Consider the following 14,067-nt stretch of genomic DNA (forward strand, 5'->3'; position numbering starts at 1 on the left):
GTGTGCTGCCATTGCTGTGTCTGTGCATAATTGTAGTTTTTCTCTCTCTCCTCTTTATCATCAGGAATATACCAAATAGGTAAGGATTGCAAAATACTCAGCATTCTTTTGTGCTCTCCTTAGATTGCATGTGTGCAAGTGTGTGATTTTTAAGTAGTTAGAGCTTCATTCATTTGCATTCCACAAGTTCCAAATTCTAGAATTTCACATGCAAACTAAGCGGCCATTGACTTTTGCATGTGCCAAGGAGTTTGCAGTGCTCAGTTAACCAACATATATAATAAAATTGAAACACGACACAGAACATTAGCATGACCCCTGCGCAAGGATGACATGCAGATTTGGGAAGCATTCCATATTTTTTAAAAATTAAAGGAGTTTGCCAAATAGTTTAAATGAGATTGAGTTCATATAACATTGAAGTTTTTCAAGCAATTTGGGAATACCCATATGTAAAATGATTGGGTTCATAAAATATGATTCTCATCTTTTCATGAAGGCAGATTCCCAGAGACCTTTTCAAGGTAAAATGTTATGAACATAGTGGAGATGACTATAGTCATTGAGTCATCCATTTAGCAAATGCTTCCTAAACGCCTCTGCTGTTTCAGGTGCTGGCGACACAGTGAAGATGAGACGAATGTGATTGCTGTCTCACAGGATAGTGATGTGGGTTGCACACATTGGTAAAGATGCGATTTTTCCAGCCTGGGCAACATAGCGAGACTCTGCCTCTACAAGAAATAGAAAGAATTAGCCAGGCATGGTGGTGTGTGCCTGTGGTCCCAGCTACTGAAGAGGCTGAGGTGGGAGGATCAATTGAGTCTGGGAGGTCGAGGCTGCAGTGAGCTGTGATTGCATTACTGTACTCCAGTCTGGGTGACAGAGCAAGACCCTGTCTCGGAGGGGAAGAATGTGGTTTGACTATATTTACTTGTAGATACTGAAATAATATTTCTTTAAAAATGCTCTCTTGCTTTGACATTTCAGTAATTCAGACTGAACTTTTCTCTTTCATTCTGCTTTGTTGGCATTATGCTATTCTATACAATCCTGTATACGATTACCCATTTTTTATTTTTGTTTTTTTGCTTACCCTGTCTGGACTGCAGTGGCACAATCACAGCTCACTGCAGCCTTGCCCTCTTGGGCTCAAGCAGTCCTCTCACCTCAGCCTCCTGAGCAGTTGGGACTACAGGAGCATATGACGCCCGGCTAATTTTTTATTTACTTTTTGTAGAGATGAAGTCTTGCCCTGTTGCGCAGGCTGGTTTTGAACTCCTGGGCTCAAGCAATCCTTCTACACTAGCCTCCCAAAGTGCTGGGATTACAGGCATGAGCCACCATGCCCAGCCTTTTTCGTTCTTTTTAAAGTTTTTATTTATATTTTAACTGATGATAAAAAAATCATATATATTTGTAGTGTACAACATGATGTGCTTTTGCTTTTATTTTTAGTTGATGCATAATACTTGCAAATATTTATGGGGGACACTGTGATATTTCCATGTATGAATATACTGTGTGATGATCAAATCAGGGTAATTAGCGTATCTGTCATGCCATACAAAGTTACCATTACCTTGGAAACATTCAAAATCTGCTCTTCAAGCTAATTGAAAATATATAATAAATTAGTAGAGTCACCTTACAGTGCCTGCAGGTGCTAGACCCATATTCCTCCTCTCTAGCTGTGCACTTTTATTTTTTTGAGACACAGTCTCACTTTGTTGCCCAGGCTGGGATGTGGTGGTGCAGTCATGGCTCACGCAGCCTTGACTTCCCAGGCTCAGGTGATCCTCCTTCCTCAGCCTCCCGAGTAGCTGGGTCTACAGGTGCACACCACCATGCCAGATAATTTTTTGTAGAGATGGCGTTTTGCCATGTTACCCAGGCTGGTCTAGAACTCCTAGACTCAAGTGATCCTTCCACTTCAGCCTCCCCAAGTGCTGGGAGTACAGGCGAGATCCACCATGTCCAGCCTCTCGTTGTGTTTTTGTATCTGTTAACCAACCTTTGTCTTTGTCCATCCCCTTCCCTTCCCAGCCTCAGGTAAACATGAGTCTACTCTCCACTCTATATCTGCTTTCTAGCTTCCACATATGAGCCAGAACAGTGCGCTGTTTTTCCTCCTGTGCCTGGCTTATTAATGTCATCCAAGCTCGTCCATACCGCTGCAAATGGCAGGATTTCATTCTTTTTTATGGCTAAATGGTGATGTTTTGATATATGTATGCATTATGGAAGGGTGAAATCAAGCTATTTACCATATGCATTACCTCACATGCTTATTTTTTGTGATAGCACTTAAAATCCACTCTCTTAGCTGTTTTCAAGTATACAGTATATTGTTGTTAATTATAGTTACCACAAGGTGCAATAGGTATCTTGACTATGTAGTAAAATTTATATCATTACTCTTAAAAAATAATTGACGAGAAAGGGGTTTTAATCCCAAGTTCTTGCCTTAAGGCAGAATTCACACAGATTTAATCTCTGTGTGTCCACTGTACTTTGTACTAATCATTATTATACAAGCAGCTTTTTTAGAAACATTGTACAATGCATAGCAAACAATATGTATTATATAATTATAACATATATTAATATATGATATATAAATATATATTGTATATAATTATGAATATAAGTTATATACTAATACTGTATTATATGTTATATATTTATATAATACATATTTACATGATATATAGTTCTATAAACCAAAATATACAATTATAATTTATGTAATATAATTATATATGTGTGACATATAACATATATTATATGTATATGTTAAAAAATTAAAAGCCCCTCTTTTCAGCCATGCTGAAGGGCTGGGCTCCGGGCAGCATGGAAGCTGGAAGATTTTCTGTGCCTCTGATTTCCTCTCCTCGGCTTAGCCCCTCAGCTCTGTAGAGTGGCCCGAGGTCTGTGCATCCCCTCCTTCTCTGATTGCAGTCTGTGAACAACTAAGCCAGGATAAAGCAAGGACTGTGACTGCAGTGGGGAGGGGGTGGCCGGGCTGTGGACAGGAGTCCAGTGTCAGGCTGCCGCTCCAGTGGTACCCAAGTAGGGCCGACAGCACAGTGGAGAGGGGCCTTTTTTGTTTTTATGCCTGTCACCCTTGTCTCCCCGCAACCCAGAGGTCTCTGCCACCCTGGAGGAAAGTGATCCCACCTCTAGGTATCAGTAGCTTAATCGGCTATGCTCTGTGACATTTGCTGTTACTCTGTAGTCTGGGTTAGCAGGGCTAGCCTGTCTGGCGAAGCTAATGATCTTCTTTTAGGCATTATGCTTGCAACTTGAGTAGCTGCCACCGATGAATGGTGGTGCCCGGCTGTGCTCCCACTACACAGTTAGTCAGGTTCCTTCTAGGTGTGGGGCCAGGAAAGAAAGCTTGAGCATAGCTGGAATCCAGACTGGTGCCCCCTTGCTAAGAGAGACGTCATTCATTCAGAGTCAGACAAATAACTTCTAATTGCTTGGGATAATGAATATGATTCAAATTGAGAGAAAATACAGGCGTACTTACCAATGCTGTGCTTGCCTTATATGAAATATCAACGACTGCTTCTTACTGCTTTGCTCTCATCTATGTTTTCTACACTGAGCAGAGACCTTTGTATTTTTCACTTACGCTTTGAAGTTTCAGATGTCAGGCTTTTGTTTAGAAGCAGTTTCTGCATGCACTCATTCCCTCTGTCAGCCTCCTGCCATTTATTTGAAAGCAGCATCCAGAAGTGACTGTGGCTGATTAGAGGAAGGGCAGAAATTAATCTTTTTTTTGGCGGGGCGGGGGGACAGGGTCTCACTTTGTCACCCTGGCTGGAGCACAGAGACGTGATCTCGGCTCACTGCAACCTTTACCTCCTGGACTCAAGGGATCCTTCCACTGCGGCCTTCTGAGTAGCTAGGACTACAGGCATGAGCCACCACAGCCAGCTAATTAAAAAAAAATGTAGAGACGAGGTTTTACTGTATTGCCTAGGCTGGTTTCAAACTCCTGGGTTCAAGCAATCCTGCCTTAGCCTCTCAAAGTGCTGGGATTACAGGCATGAGCCACTGTGCCCGGCCAGCTGATCTTCCTAAGTGTGACTGACTAGCTCTTTCTACTTAGCCGCTGTTTATTTTTCTATTTCTCTTTTCAAAATTAAAATCTATTTGGATTATCTCTATTATAAAAATAATAATACAGAAAATCCTTATTATCAAAAATAAAAGACATTGGGAAAAATATCCCATCATGTGAAGATTCAGTCTCTGTTAACATTTTAAAATGTCTCTTTTTTGTCTTTTTTTGTGCATTTAACTTTCTTTTTGTCCACAGGTCTGATTAGTTTTTAAGAACATTATTACAGTTAAATATACATAGCCTAAAATTTGCTGTGTAACCATTTTTACATATACTCTTCACCTGTTTTTAAAATAGGAACTAGTGCTGGGTGTGTTGGCTCCTGCCTATAATCCCAGCACTTTGGGAGGCTGAGGCAGGTGGATCACTTGAGATCAGGAGTTCGAGACCAGCCTGGCCAATATGGTGAAACCCTGTCTCTACTAAAAGTATTAATACAAAAATTAGCCTTGCGTGGTGGCACACACCTGTAATCCCAGCTACTCGGGAGGCTGAGGCCAGAGAATTGCTCAAACTTGGGAGGTGGAGGTTGCGGTGAGCAGAGATCATACCACTGCACTTCAGCCTGGGAAAAAGAGTGAGACTTTGTCTCAAAAATAAATAAATAATAAAAATGTTTTTTAAATTTTTAAATTAATTTATTTACTTTAGGTAAATAAATTTAATGTATCTGGCATTTCTCCCCATGTTATCCCTCCCCACCCTCCCCTCCCTCCCCACCCACCCACCCCCCTCTATTTCTCCCCACCCCCCTCAACTGCCCCCAGTGTGTGATGCGTCTCTCCCTGAGTCCACATGTTCTCATTGTTCAACACCCACCTATGAGTGAGAACATACAGTGGTTTGGCTTTCTGTTCTTATGTTAGTTTGCTGAGAATGATGGTTTCCAGATCCATCCAAGTCACTACAAAGGACACAAACTCTTTTTTATGGCTGCATAGTATTCCATGGTGTATATGTACCACATTTTCTTTGTCCAGTCTATCACTGATGGGCATTTGGGCTGATTCTATGGAAGTCTAGTATTTTTTTTTTGAGACAGAGTTTCCAGTCAACACTCAGAAACAGGTTGTTTAGTTTCCAAGTGGTTGTGCGGGTTTGCGTGTGTTTCTTGATCCTGAGTCCTAGTCTGACTGCGCTGTGGTCTGATAGACTGTTTGTTATGATTTCTGTTCTTTTGCATTTGCTGAGGGGTGATTTGCTTCCAATGATGTGGCCAATTTTAGAGTATGTGCACTGTGGTGCTGAGAAAAATGTATATTCTGTGGATTTGGGGTGGAGCATTCTGTATATGTGTATTAGGTCCACTTGGTCCAGCTCTGCATTCAAGTCCTGGATATCCTTGTTAATTTTCTGTCCCATTGATCTAATATTGACAGTGGAGTGTTGAAGTCTCCCACTATTATTGTGTGGGAGTCTAAATCTCGTTTTAGGCCATTAAGAACTTGCTTTATGTATCTGGGTTGCTCCTGTGTTGGGGGCATATGTATTTAGGATACTTAGCTCTTCCTGTTGGATTGATCCTTTTACCATTATGTAGTGTCCTTCTTTGTCTCTTTTGATCTTTGTTGATTTGAAGTCCATTTTATCAGAGACAAGAATTGCAACTCCTGCTTTTATTTGTTCTCCATTTGCTTGGTAAATCTTCCATTCCTTTATTTTGAGTCTATGTGTGTCTTTGTATGTGAGATGGGTTTCCTGAATACAGCACACCGATGGGTTCTGACTTTTTATCCATTTTGCCAGGCTGTGTCTTTTGATTGGGGCGTTTAGGCCATATACATTCAATGTTAATATTGTTATGTGTGGATTTGATTCTGCCATTTTGTTACTGACTGGCTTTCTTTCCCATTAGTTGCCTCATTTTCTTCATTGCATTTTTGGTCTTTGCCACTGGTTTGCTTTTGCAGTGGCTGGTACTTGTTCCTTTCCAGGCTTAGTGTTTCTTTCAGGAGCTCTTGTAGGGCAGGTCTGGTGGTGACAAAATCTCTCAATAATTGCTTGTCTGTAAAGGATTTTATTTCTCCTTCACTTAAGAAGCTTAGTTTGGCTGGATATGAGATTCTGGGTTGAAAGTTCTTTTCTTTAAGGATGTTGAATATCGGTCCCCACTCTCTTCTGGCTTGTAGGGTTTCTGCTGAGAGATCTGCTGTGAGTCTGATTGGCTTCCCTCTGTGGGTGACCTGGCCTTTCTCTCTGGCTGCCCTTAGCATTTTCTCCTTCATTTCAACTCTAGTGAATATGATGATTATGTGCCTTGGGGTTGCTCTTCTTGAGGAATATCTTTGGGGAGTTCTGTGTATTTCTTGAATTTGAAATTTGGACTGCCTTGCTAGGCTTGGGAAGTTCTCCTGGATAATAGCCTGGAACATGTTTTCCAGCTTGGATTCATTCTCCCCATCATATTCAGGTACACTGATCAAGTATAGATTAGGTCTTTTCACATAATCCCATATTTCTTGGAGGCTTTGTTCATTTCTTTTCACTCTTTTCTCTCTTGTCTTGCCTTCTCTTTTTATTTCATTGAGTTGATCTTCAATCTCTGATATCCTTTCTTCTCCTTGATCGATCTGCGTATTAAAACTTGTTTGCTTCATGTAGTTCTTGTGCTGTGTTTTTCAACTCCATCAAGTCGTTTATGTTCTTCTCTATCCTGGTTATTCCAAGTAACATTTTGTCTAACTTTTTATCAAGGTTTTTGGTTTCTTTGCATTGAGTTAGAACATGTTCCTTTAGCTCAGAAATGTTTGTTATTAGCCACCTTCTGAAGCCTGTTTCTGTCAATTCGTCATACTCCTTGGTCAAGTTGTGATCCTGTGTTGTTGAGGAGTTGTGATGCTGTGTTGTTGAGGAGTTGTGATGCTCTGTTGTTGAGGAGTTGTGATCCCTTGATGAAGAGGTGTTCTGGTCTTTGATGGTTTTATCTTTTTGTGCCTGTTTTTTCCCAATCTTTGTGGATTTACCTGGCTGTGGTGTCAGGGACCTGCTTGATGAGGTTGCTTGTCTGCCCAAGGCCAGGTTTCTGTAGTTCTCTAACATCACACTCCTATATAAATTCTGCTGTGCAGCGTCCAGGCATTGCCACTCCTCCAGAGAGCATTCTATAGCCGTATCCCTAAATGTCAACAGTTCCATTTCTAGGCTTCCAGGGGATCCTGGTGTCTTAGCTGTGGATCTCCAATACCTGCAGGTCACAGGACCACACAAGCTAGGCATCTAGGAGAACAGGACACAGAGAAGTGAAGATGAGACCTGGAGCTGCGGCTACAGGGAAAGACCAATAAATAATAAATTTTAAAAATAAACAAGTAGGAACTAATTCCCTGCAAGCAACAGCTTTTGCTTTTCATGTGTCTTCAACTTCATTTTCTTTCTTCGTTTCCTTCCACGTCAGAACTGAAAAGTCATTGTTAACTGGTACATGCCTGCATGTTCTCGTCTTCCGTTTTCTCTGTAGTACGACATTGCCTTGGCAACTAAATGCGTATCACTCCAGCAAGCTCCCTCCCTGATGGTAGCAAGAGTTCAGAATAACTCTTGCTACCATAATGTATAAATGTATTTTCTAAAAGTTCTGTGAATGGCTTATTGACAACTGAGCAACGTCAGGCTCCTTCTGTCCTGTATTCTTTCTGGCTGAAGATTTTGAACCACAGTTAGACAAAACAGTGCAGCTTTTGACACAGTATCATAGTGATTTCCTCACATCTTTTCTCAGGGCACTTGTAATTTTTAATGAAGCTAGAGGATACGGTATATAGCCCAGACGATTTAAGCTCAGAGAGTGAAACTGGAGTGGGGATGTATTTTTGGTCATGGCCCCATCTAAGGATTCTTTAAAGAATAATTCACAATTCTGATGATTTGCTATTTCTTTAGATGACTTTGTGTATATGTTTTGCTTTTCCTTCTGTTCCAGGACCACCACTGCCCAGTTCAGGAAATGAGCAGCACTCATCAGCCTCCATCTTCGAGCACGTGGACAGGATCGCCCGCCCCCCGGAGGCTAGCCGGCGGGTCCCCAGTAAGATCCAGCTTATCGCCATGCAGCCGATCCCGGCACCCCCTGTGCAGCGCCCTTCCCCAGCTGACCGAGTGGCAGAAACCAATAAAATCAACAAAGAGGTATTTGCTTATATTAAAAAATCTGTTAATTAAAAAACTCACCTGGGCACAGTGGCTCACGCCTGTAATCCTTGCATTTTTGGAGGCCAAGGCAGGTGGATCATCTGAGGTGGGGAGTTCGAGCCTAGCCTACCCAACATAGTGAAACCCCATTTCTACTAAAAATACAAAATTAGCCTGGCTTGGTGGCATATGCCTGTAATCCCAGCTACTCAGGAGGCTGAGGCAGGAGAATCACTTGAACCCTGAATGGGGAGATTGCAGTGAGCCAGGATCATGCCACTGCATTCCAGCCTGGGTGACAGAGTAAGACTCTGTCTCAAAAACAAAACAAAAAAAAAAAAACAACTCATACTCTGATACTCTGATTTGGTCAGTGTTTGAAAATGAGTGCAAGTTACAGTATCAACTGGTCATTAAAGGCATAAGCTGTTGACAGGGATTCTTAATGTAAAACCTAATGCTTGTTGGAGATCAGACACTGAGCATGGAACTGTGGGGGCGCATTGGCAGATGTGCAGAAAAGTGTTAGCATGGCCGACCAGGGGCTGCTTTCCTCAGAAAGAGCCACTTCAGCTTCTGATCCTCCTCACGCTGAGACCCAGTTCAAGTCTCCATCTTTGGGGATGACACTCTGCGGAGCAGGTGGGTCTCATGTCAGGGAACTTGTTTCAGTGACACTAGGTAATTATCTTCCTTCCATTTTTCAGTCTTATTTAAAAATCTCTAAAGGAGGAAAATATTCTTGTCTCAGGGCATATTATATCTAGCTATCAGATGTGTCTTCAAAGTTGTCACCAGCAGATTTCCAAGGTTCGAGTGATTTTTTTTCCTCTGCTTTCGGGAATGGTGACAAGACTCCAGTGCACCATGCAGTGCTTGGGGATAAAGCTCGTGGGATGGCTGGGTCTCTGGTCTTGCCTGGGCTGTGCCTGTCACCCTCTGGGTGACTCTGTGGAACCTACAGACAGCAAATTAAGGGTGGGTGAGATGAGCAAAGCAGGAAGGCTTTTCTAAAGGCTTTGCCGGCAGGCGCGGTGGCTCATGCTTGTAATCCCAGCACTTGGGGAGGTCAAGGCAGGCAGATCATTTGAGGTCAGAAGTTCAAGACCAGCCTGGCCAACATGGTGAAACCCCATCTCTACTAAAAAATACAAAAAAAATGAGCCGGGAATGGTGGCAAGCACCTGTAATCCCAGCTACTCGGGAGGCTGATACAGGAGAATCACTTGAACCCGGGAGGTGGAGGTTGCAGTGAGCTGAGATCATGCCACTGACTCTATCTAGCCTGGGCGGCAGAGTGAGACTCTGTCTCAAAAAAAAAAAAAACATAAATAAAAATAAAAATAGATAAATAAAAGGCTTTGCGAAGTGTGCGTCCCAGAAGCCTCCCAGGACTTCCGCGGCTGTCGTTCTCTCCTGTCCCCCTTCCTCAGATTCAGACCGCTCTGCGCCACAAGTCTGAGATCGAGCACCACCGCAACAAGATCCGCCTGCGCGCCAAGCGCCGCGGCCACTACGAGTTCCCGGTGGTGGACGACCTGTCCTCGGGCGACACCAAGGAGCGGCACCGGGTATACCGCAGGGCGCAGATGCAGATCGACAAGATCTTGGACCCCACGGCCAGCGTGCCCTCCGTGTTCATAGAGCCCAGAAAGAGGTGGGCTGGGCGCCTGTGGCTGGGTGGCTGGGAAGGGTGCGTGCTTAGGTGGCACAGGAGCAGGACAGGAGCCCCTCTGCTGCTGCAGGGCCTGTGGCAGACGGACCCCATCCGCGTTCACGTGGAGGTCACTGAAAACAGTTGAAGGGGTCCCTGCACTGAAGGATGTGGAGGCCATTTGGAAGGCATCCCCTGGCTGAGGGTCACCTTGGTGTGGGAGGTGTCAGCTTTGTTCTTACTCTGCCCCTCCGCCTGCCTCGGGATTTCATCTGTCTCTTCCACTTGAGCCTATCTAAAACTGCACTCACCCTTTCCTTCCCACCTCGGCTCCTTCTGTGGCGTCCTTGGCTCTCCCTCACCTCCCACTCTGTCACCTCCACTATTTTCATCTCCGGGAGCTACCCAGGCCGGTGTCTGGCAGATCTGCATTGGTTTTCTCACAGCTGCCTGCAGGGTCTGGGGTCTCACCTTCCCCCGGCCTCCCAGACTCCCACCCCGACATAGATGCATTTTCCTTAAACACAGCGCCCATATATGTCGTTCTCTGCTCAAAACCCGGGGTGGCTCTTGTTGCCTGCCAGGTGGGACCTGTGTACCTGTCGCAGGTTGGCCCCGCCCCTCCACTCCACCTCTTTTCCAAGGGTCAGCCACATGGACAGAACCGCCACCCAGGAGACTGCCTGGTAGTCCCTGAGCATTCATCTGCCTGCGGTTTCTGCCTCTGGCACCTGCTTCCCACATCCCTCCCTGGCTGCAGGTCCTGTTAACTCTCTAAGACCCCATTCCCGTCCATGGGGCTAAGAGTCCCACTGACCTCTCCTTTTCTGAACATCTGTACAGGTAAATGATGTCATGATTATAGAGGGCTTCGTATCATTCTTTGTGGCTCCCTGTGGGTTAATAGGTCTGTTTGGGTAGGCACTGAGCTTCCTTAGAGCAGAGGCTGTGTCGTAGGCGCCATTTATATCCTAGAGGGTATTGACTCCAGTGACCAGTGCACGCTGCGTGCTCAGGGTACTTAGTGTTTAGTTGATAAACCAGTGGCAAAAAGGGTTATTTCCTACGAAGATAATTTATCTTTTTCTTGGCAGCTCACGGATAAAACGTTCTCCCAAGCCTCGCCGGAAACACCAGGTCAACGGCTGTCCTGCTGATGCTGAGAAGGACAGGCTCATCACCACAGACAGCGATGGCACCTACCGGAGGCCCCCCGGTGTCCACAACTCAGCCTACATTGGATGCCCAGTGCGTGCCACTGACTCCGGCTTCTGAAACGGGCAGGGTGGAGCAGGGTGGGGCAGGGTGGGGCAGGGTGGGGCAGGGCGGGGCAGGGCAGGGCGGTTCCTAGAAGATGCGCCAAAGAGGGAAGAGAAGCAGCTGCTGGCTGCCGCCTTTTGTGGTGTCCACACCTGACAGCTGATGCGCCAAGGCCCTCTAGGTCATGAAGTGGGTGGGGTGGTCACCCCTTCTAAGGGGAGACTTGAGTCCCGTCAACCAGGGTGCTGCCGAGTGCCATCTCTGGAAACACACTCTGTGTTTTTCCTCTTTATATGTAAGCCCTGCTCTCTCAGACTTCACAATGGGACATGTTCGAGGTTAACTGGAAAACAGAGAGAGAGAGAGAGAGAGAGAGAGAGAGAGAGAGAGAGATAGAGATATCCTCAAGGTTTTTTTCCTTTTCCCTAGTCAGAGGGTTATTTGGTTTTGTTGTTGTTTTTTATTTTTATTTTTTTGTGAGACAGGGTCTTACTCTGTTGCCCAGGCTGGAGTGCAGTGGTGTGATCAAGGCTCACTGCAGCTTCAGCCTCCTGGGCTCAAGTGATTCTCCCACTTCAGTCTCCTGAGAGCTAGGACCACAGGCATGCACCACCATACCTAGCTAATTAAACATTTTTTTTTTGTAGAGGTGGAATCTCAGCATGTTGCCCAGGCTGGTCTCAAACTCCTGGCCTCAAGTGATCCTCCTGCCTTGGCCTCCCACAGTGCTAGGATTACAGACGTGAGGGCATGACGTTGAGATCAAGAGTCTTATGCTGTACTGACTGAGCTAGCCCAGCTGGATTTCCTAATGGGAGGAGGGATATTTAGGGTTTTATTTCCCTGTACTGTCTTTGAAGTGCTAATGAGATAGTGTATTTGCTTATATATGTTTTACTTTTATGGGAGAAAGAGGTTAATGGAAATTAAGAAATAATGAATGGTGGCTCATACCTGTAATGCCAGCACTTTGAGAGGCCAAGGTAGGCGGATTGCTTGAGCCCAGGAATTGGAGACCAGCCTGGGCAATATAGGAAAACCCCATCTCTCCAGAAACTACAAAAATTAGCCAGGCGTGGTGGTGCATGCCTGTAATCCCAGCTACTTGGGAGGCTGAGGTGGGAGAATTGCTTCAGCCCAGGAGGTTGAGGCTGCAGTGAGATTTTTGCACCACTGCACTCCAGCCTGGGTGACAGAGCAAGACCCTGGCTCTAAATAAATTAGTAAATAAGGGACTTTTTTTTCTAAATTAACAGAGGTCCAGACAAATTTGCTTCAAGTGTTAAAGGCAAATATTGATAGCATAAGATGCATACACATAGACTGCACTGAGTAGGGGAGAGAGAACCAGCCTCACTTAATGCCCATGAGAAATACAGACACAAAGGCACCCCAAGACAGAGAGGACGAGCCAGCTACAGCTAACCTAGGCAGCACTGGGAATCAGAGGGCGTCCTGAACTCCGTGCCAGGAAAGTCCTGCCCTGCTGCAGCAGGCCCCTTTCTTCTGCTGGAGGCACTCACAGGGCCAGCCTTGTTTAGAGACATGTTAGCAAAAAGCACACCCTTCCAGAAGGGATTCACGACGGACGTGAATCCCTCTATCACTTTAGATAGAGCTTATGCAAGCAGCCACATCTTGGTTGAGGTTTGTATTTTTCTCCTAAATTATACAACTAACAAGCACTTAAAAATGCTAAATATAATCACACAAATGTGCCAAACACTATACTGTGATGGGACCTAAATACAGCTGAATTATGATCATCTGAAAGAACCAGACTTTTCCTTAGGAACTTAGGGTATTTCTAGGCTCCTGAAGACCGACCTTGATCTACTCATGAGGATCGGTGCGATTCCAGAGAGTTGGGCCCTCTATAAATTAAACTACTTTCTTCCTCAGAATGAATTGGGTAGTTCCTGTTACTTTCTAGAAGTAGTAGTGCTTGGCTGCTCTTACAGTAGGTGGTGCTCTTGTGCTGTGTTGGGTTCTGGGGGCATTTGGGCATCTGTGGTGTTTGGCTTGATCTGGGAAGGGCTTCCCAGGGTTGTCACCCAGAGCTTCTGTCTGTGCCAAGTGGAGGCTTGGTGTGGTGTGGAACTAACAGGTAGAAGGGGCAGCCTCCCGTCTTCCCCGTCACTTCTGCAGCCAACCTGGGCTCCTCTCTCAGAAAAATCTGTGGGGAGCCTTCTCAGCCCCCTCCCTTTGATTTTTTAAATGCTCGAGTTTTCTATGGGGAGGAACCTGTCTTCGTTTGCCTGCCTCAGTGACTCTAGATCAAGCTTCTTTCATGGTGGCTGCGCCATCTTTTTTTCTTCCTTTTTTCCTTAGCAGAGAGTGCAGGTTCCTCCTCCTGTGGGTGCGGAGCAGCTTTTCCTGGAAAACACCACCCCAGCGGCTGCTTGCCTTTAGCGACTCCTTTCAAAGATTTCCCTAAAATAAAAATCTTCCTCAGATTTTGAATTCTGAAACACTTTCTTTCAAAGATAATGCCTTTCTCAGAAATTATCTTTTCTTAGGTAGTTTATCTTTCCGCGCCCCCCCCCCCCACCCACACCAACTTTTATTAGAGAATCAGTGGTACATGTACAGGTTTTTTTTTATTTTTTTCATCTTCAAGCCTATACTAGGGAAGTACTATGTGTTTTAGAATTACATTGAATTTTCCACTTTCCCTTCAAAAATACCTTCTCCTTGAGGGCTCTGTTCTCCTAAGGCCAAGAGAAATATTCCTTGGTTCCTTGTAATGAGGGTTACCATTATAATTCAGGCTTTGCTGGAAATCCAGCCAGCTGCCTTTTTTTGTAAGTAATTTTTTTTTTTGAGACACTTCAGCTCTGTTGCCCGGGCTGGAGTGCAGTGACGCAATCACAGCTCACTGCAGGCTCAA

General features: G+C 44.9%; 1 protein-coding gene and 1 non-coding gene across 3 annotated transcripts in view; both read left to right on the top strand.

Moving 5' to 3' along the window:
- The window catches only part of KIAA1549 (KIAA1549 ortholog), a 153,055-nt gene that overhangs the window by 104,960 nt on the left and 34,028 nt on the right, over positions 1 to 14,067 (top strand). For both annotated transcript variants that reach the window (XM_035254639.3, XM_035254640.3), the window contains exons 13-15: positions 8,055 to 8,260; positions 9,697 to 9,920; positions 11,012 to 11,165. In XM_035254639.3, coding sequence (XP_035110530.3) covers positions 8,055 to 8,260; positions 9,697 to 9,920; positions 11,012 to 11,165 — 584 coding nt within the window. The remainder of the gene's footprint in view (positions 1 to 8,054; positions 8,261 to 9,696; positions 9,921 to 11,011; positions 11,166 to 14,067) is intronic.
- On the top strand, positions 257 to 363 carry LOC118143928 (U6 spliceosomal RNA). Its single transcript, XR_004728413.1, has one exon. It is a non-coding gene; the product is annotated as a U6 spliceosomal RNA (small nuclear RNA).

The sequence above is a fragment of the Callithrix jacchus genome, chromosome 11 (genome assembly GCF_049354715.1).
Source record: "Callithrix jacchus isolate 240 chromosome 11, calJac240_pri, whole genome shotgun sequence".
Classification (NCBI taxonomy): domain Eukaryota; kingdom Metazoa; phylum Chordata; class Mammalia; order Primates; family Cebidae; genus Callithrix; species Callithrix jacchus.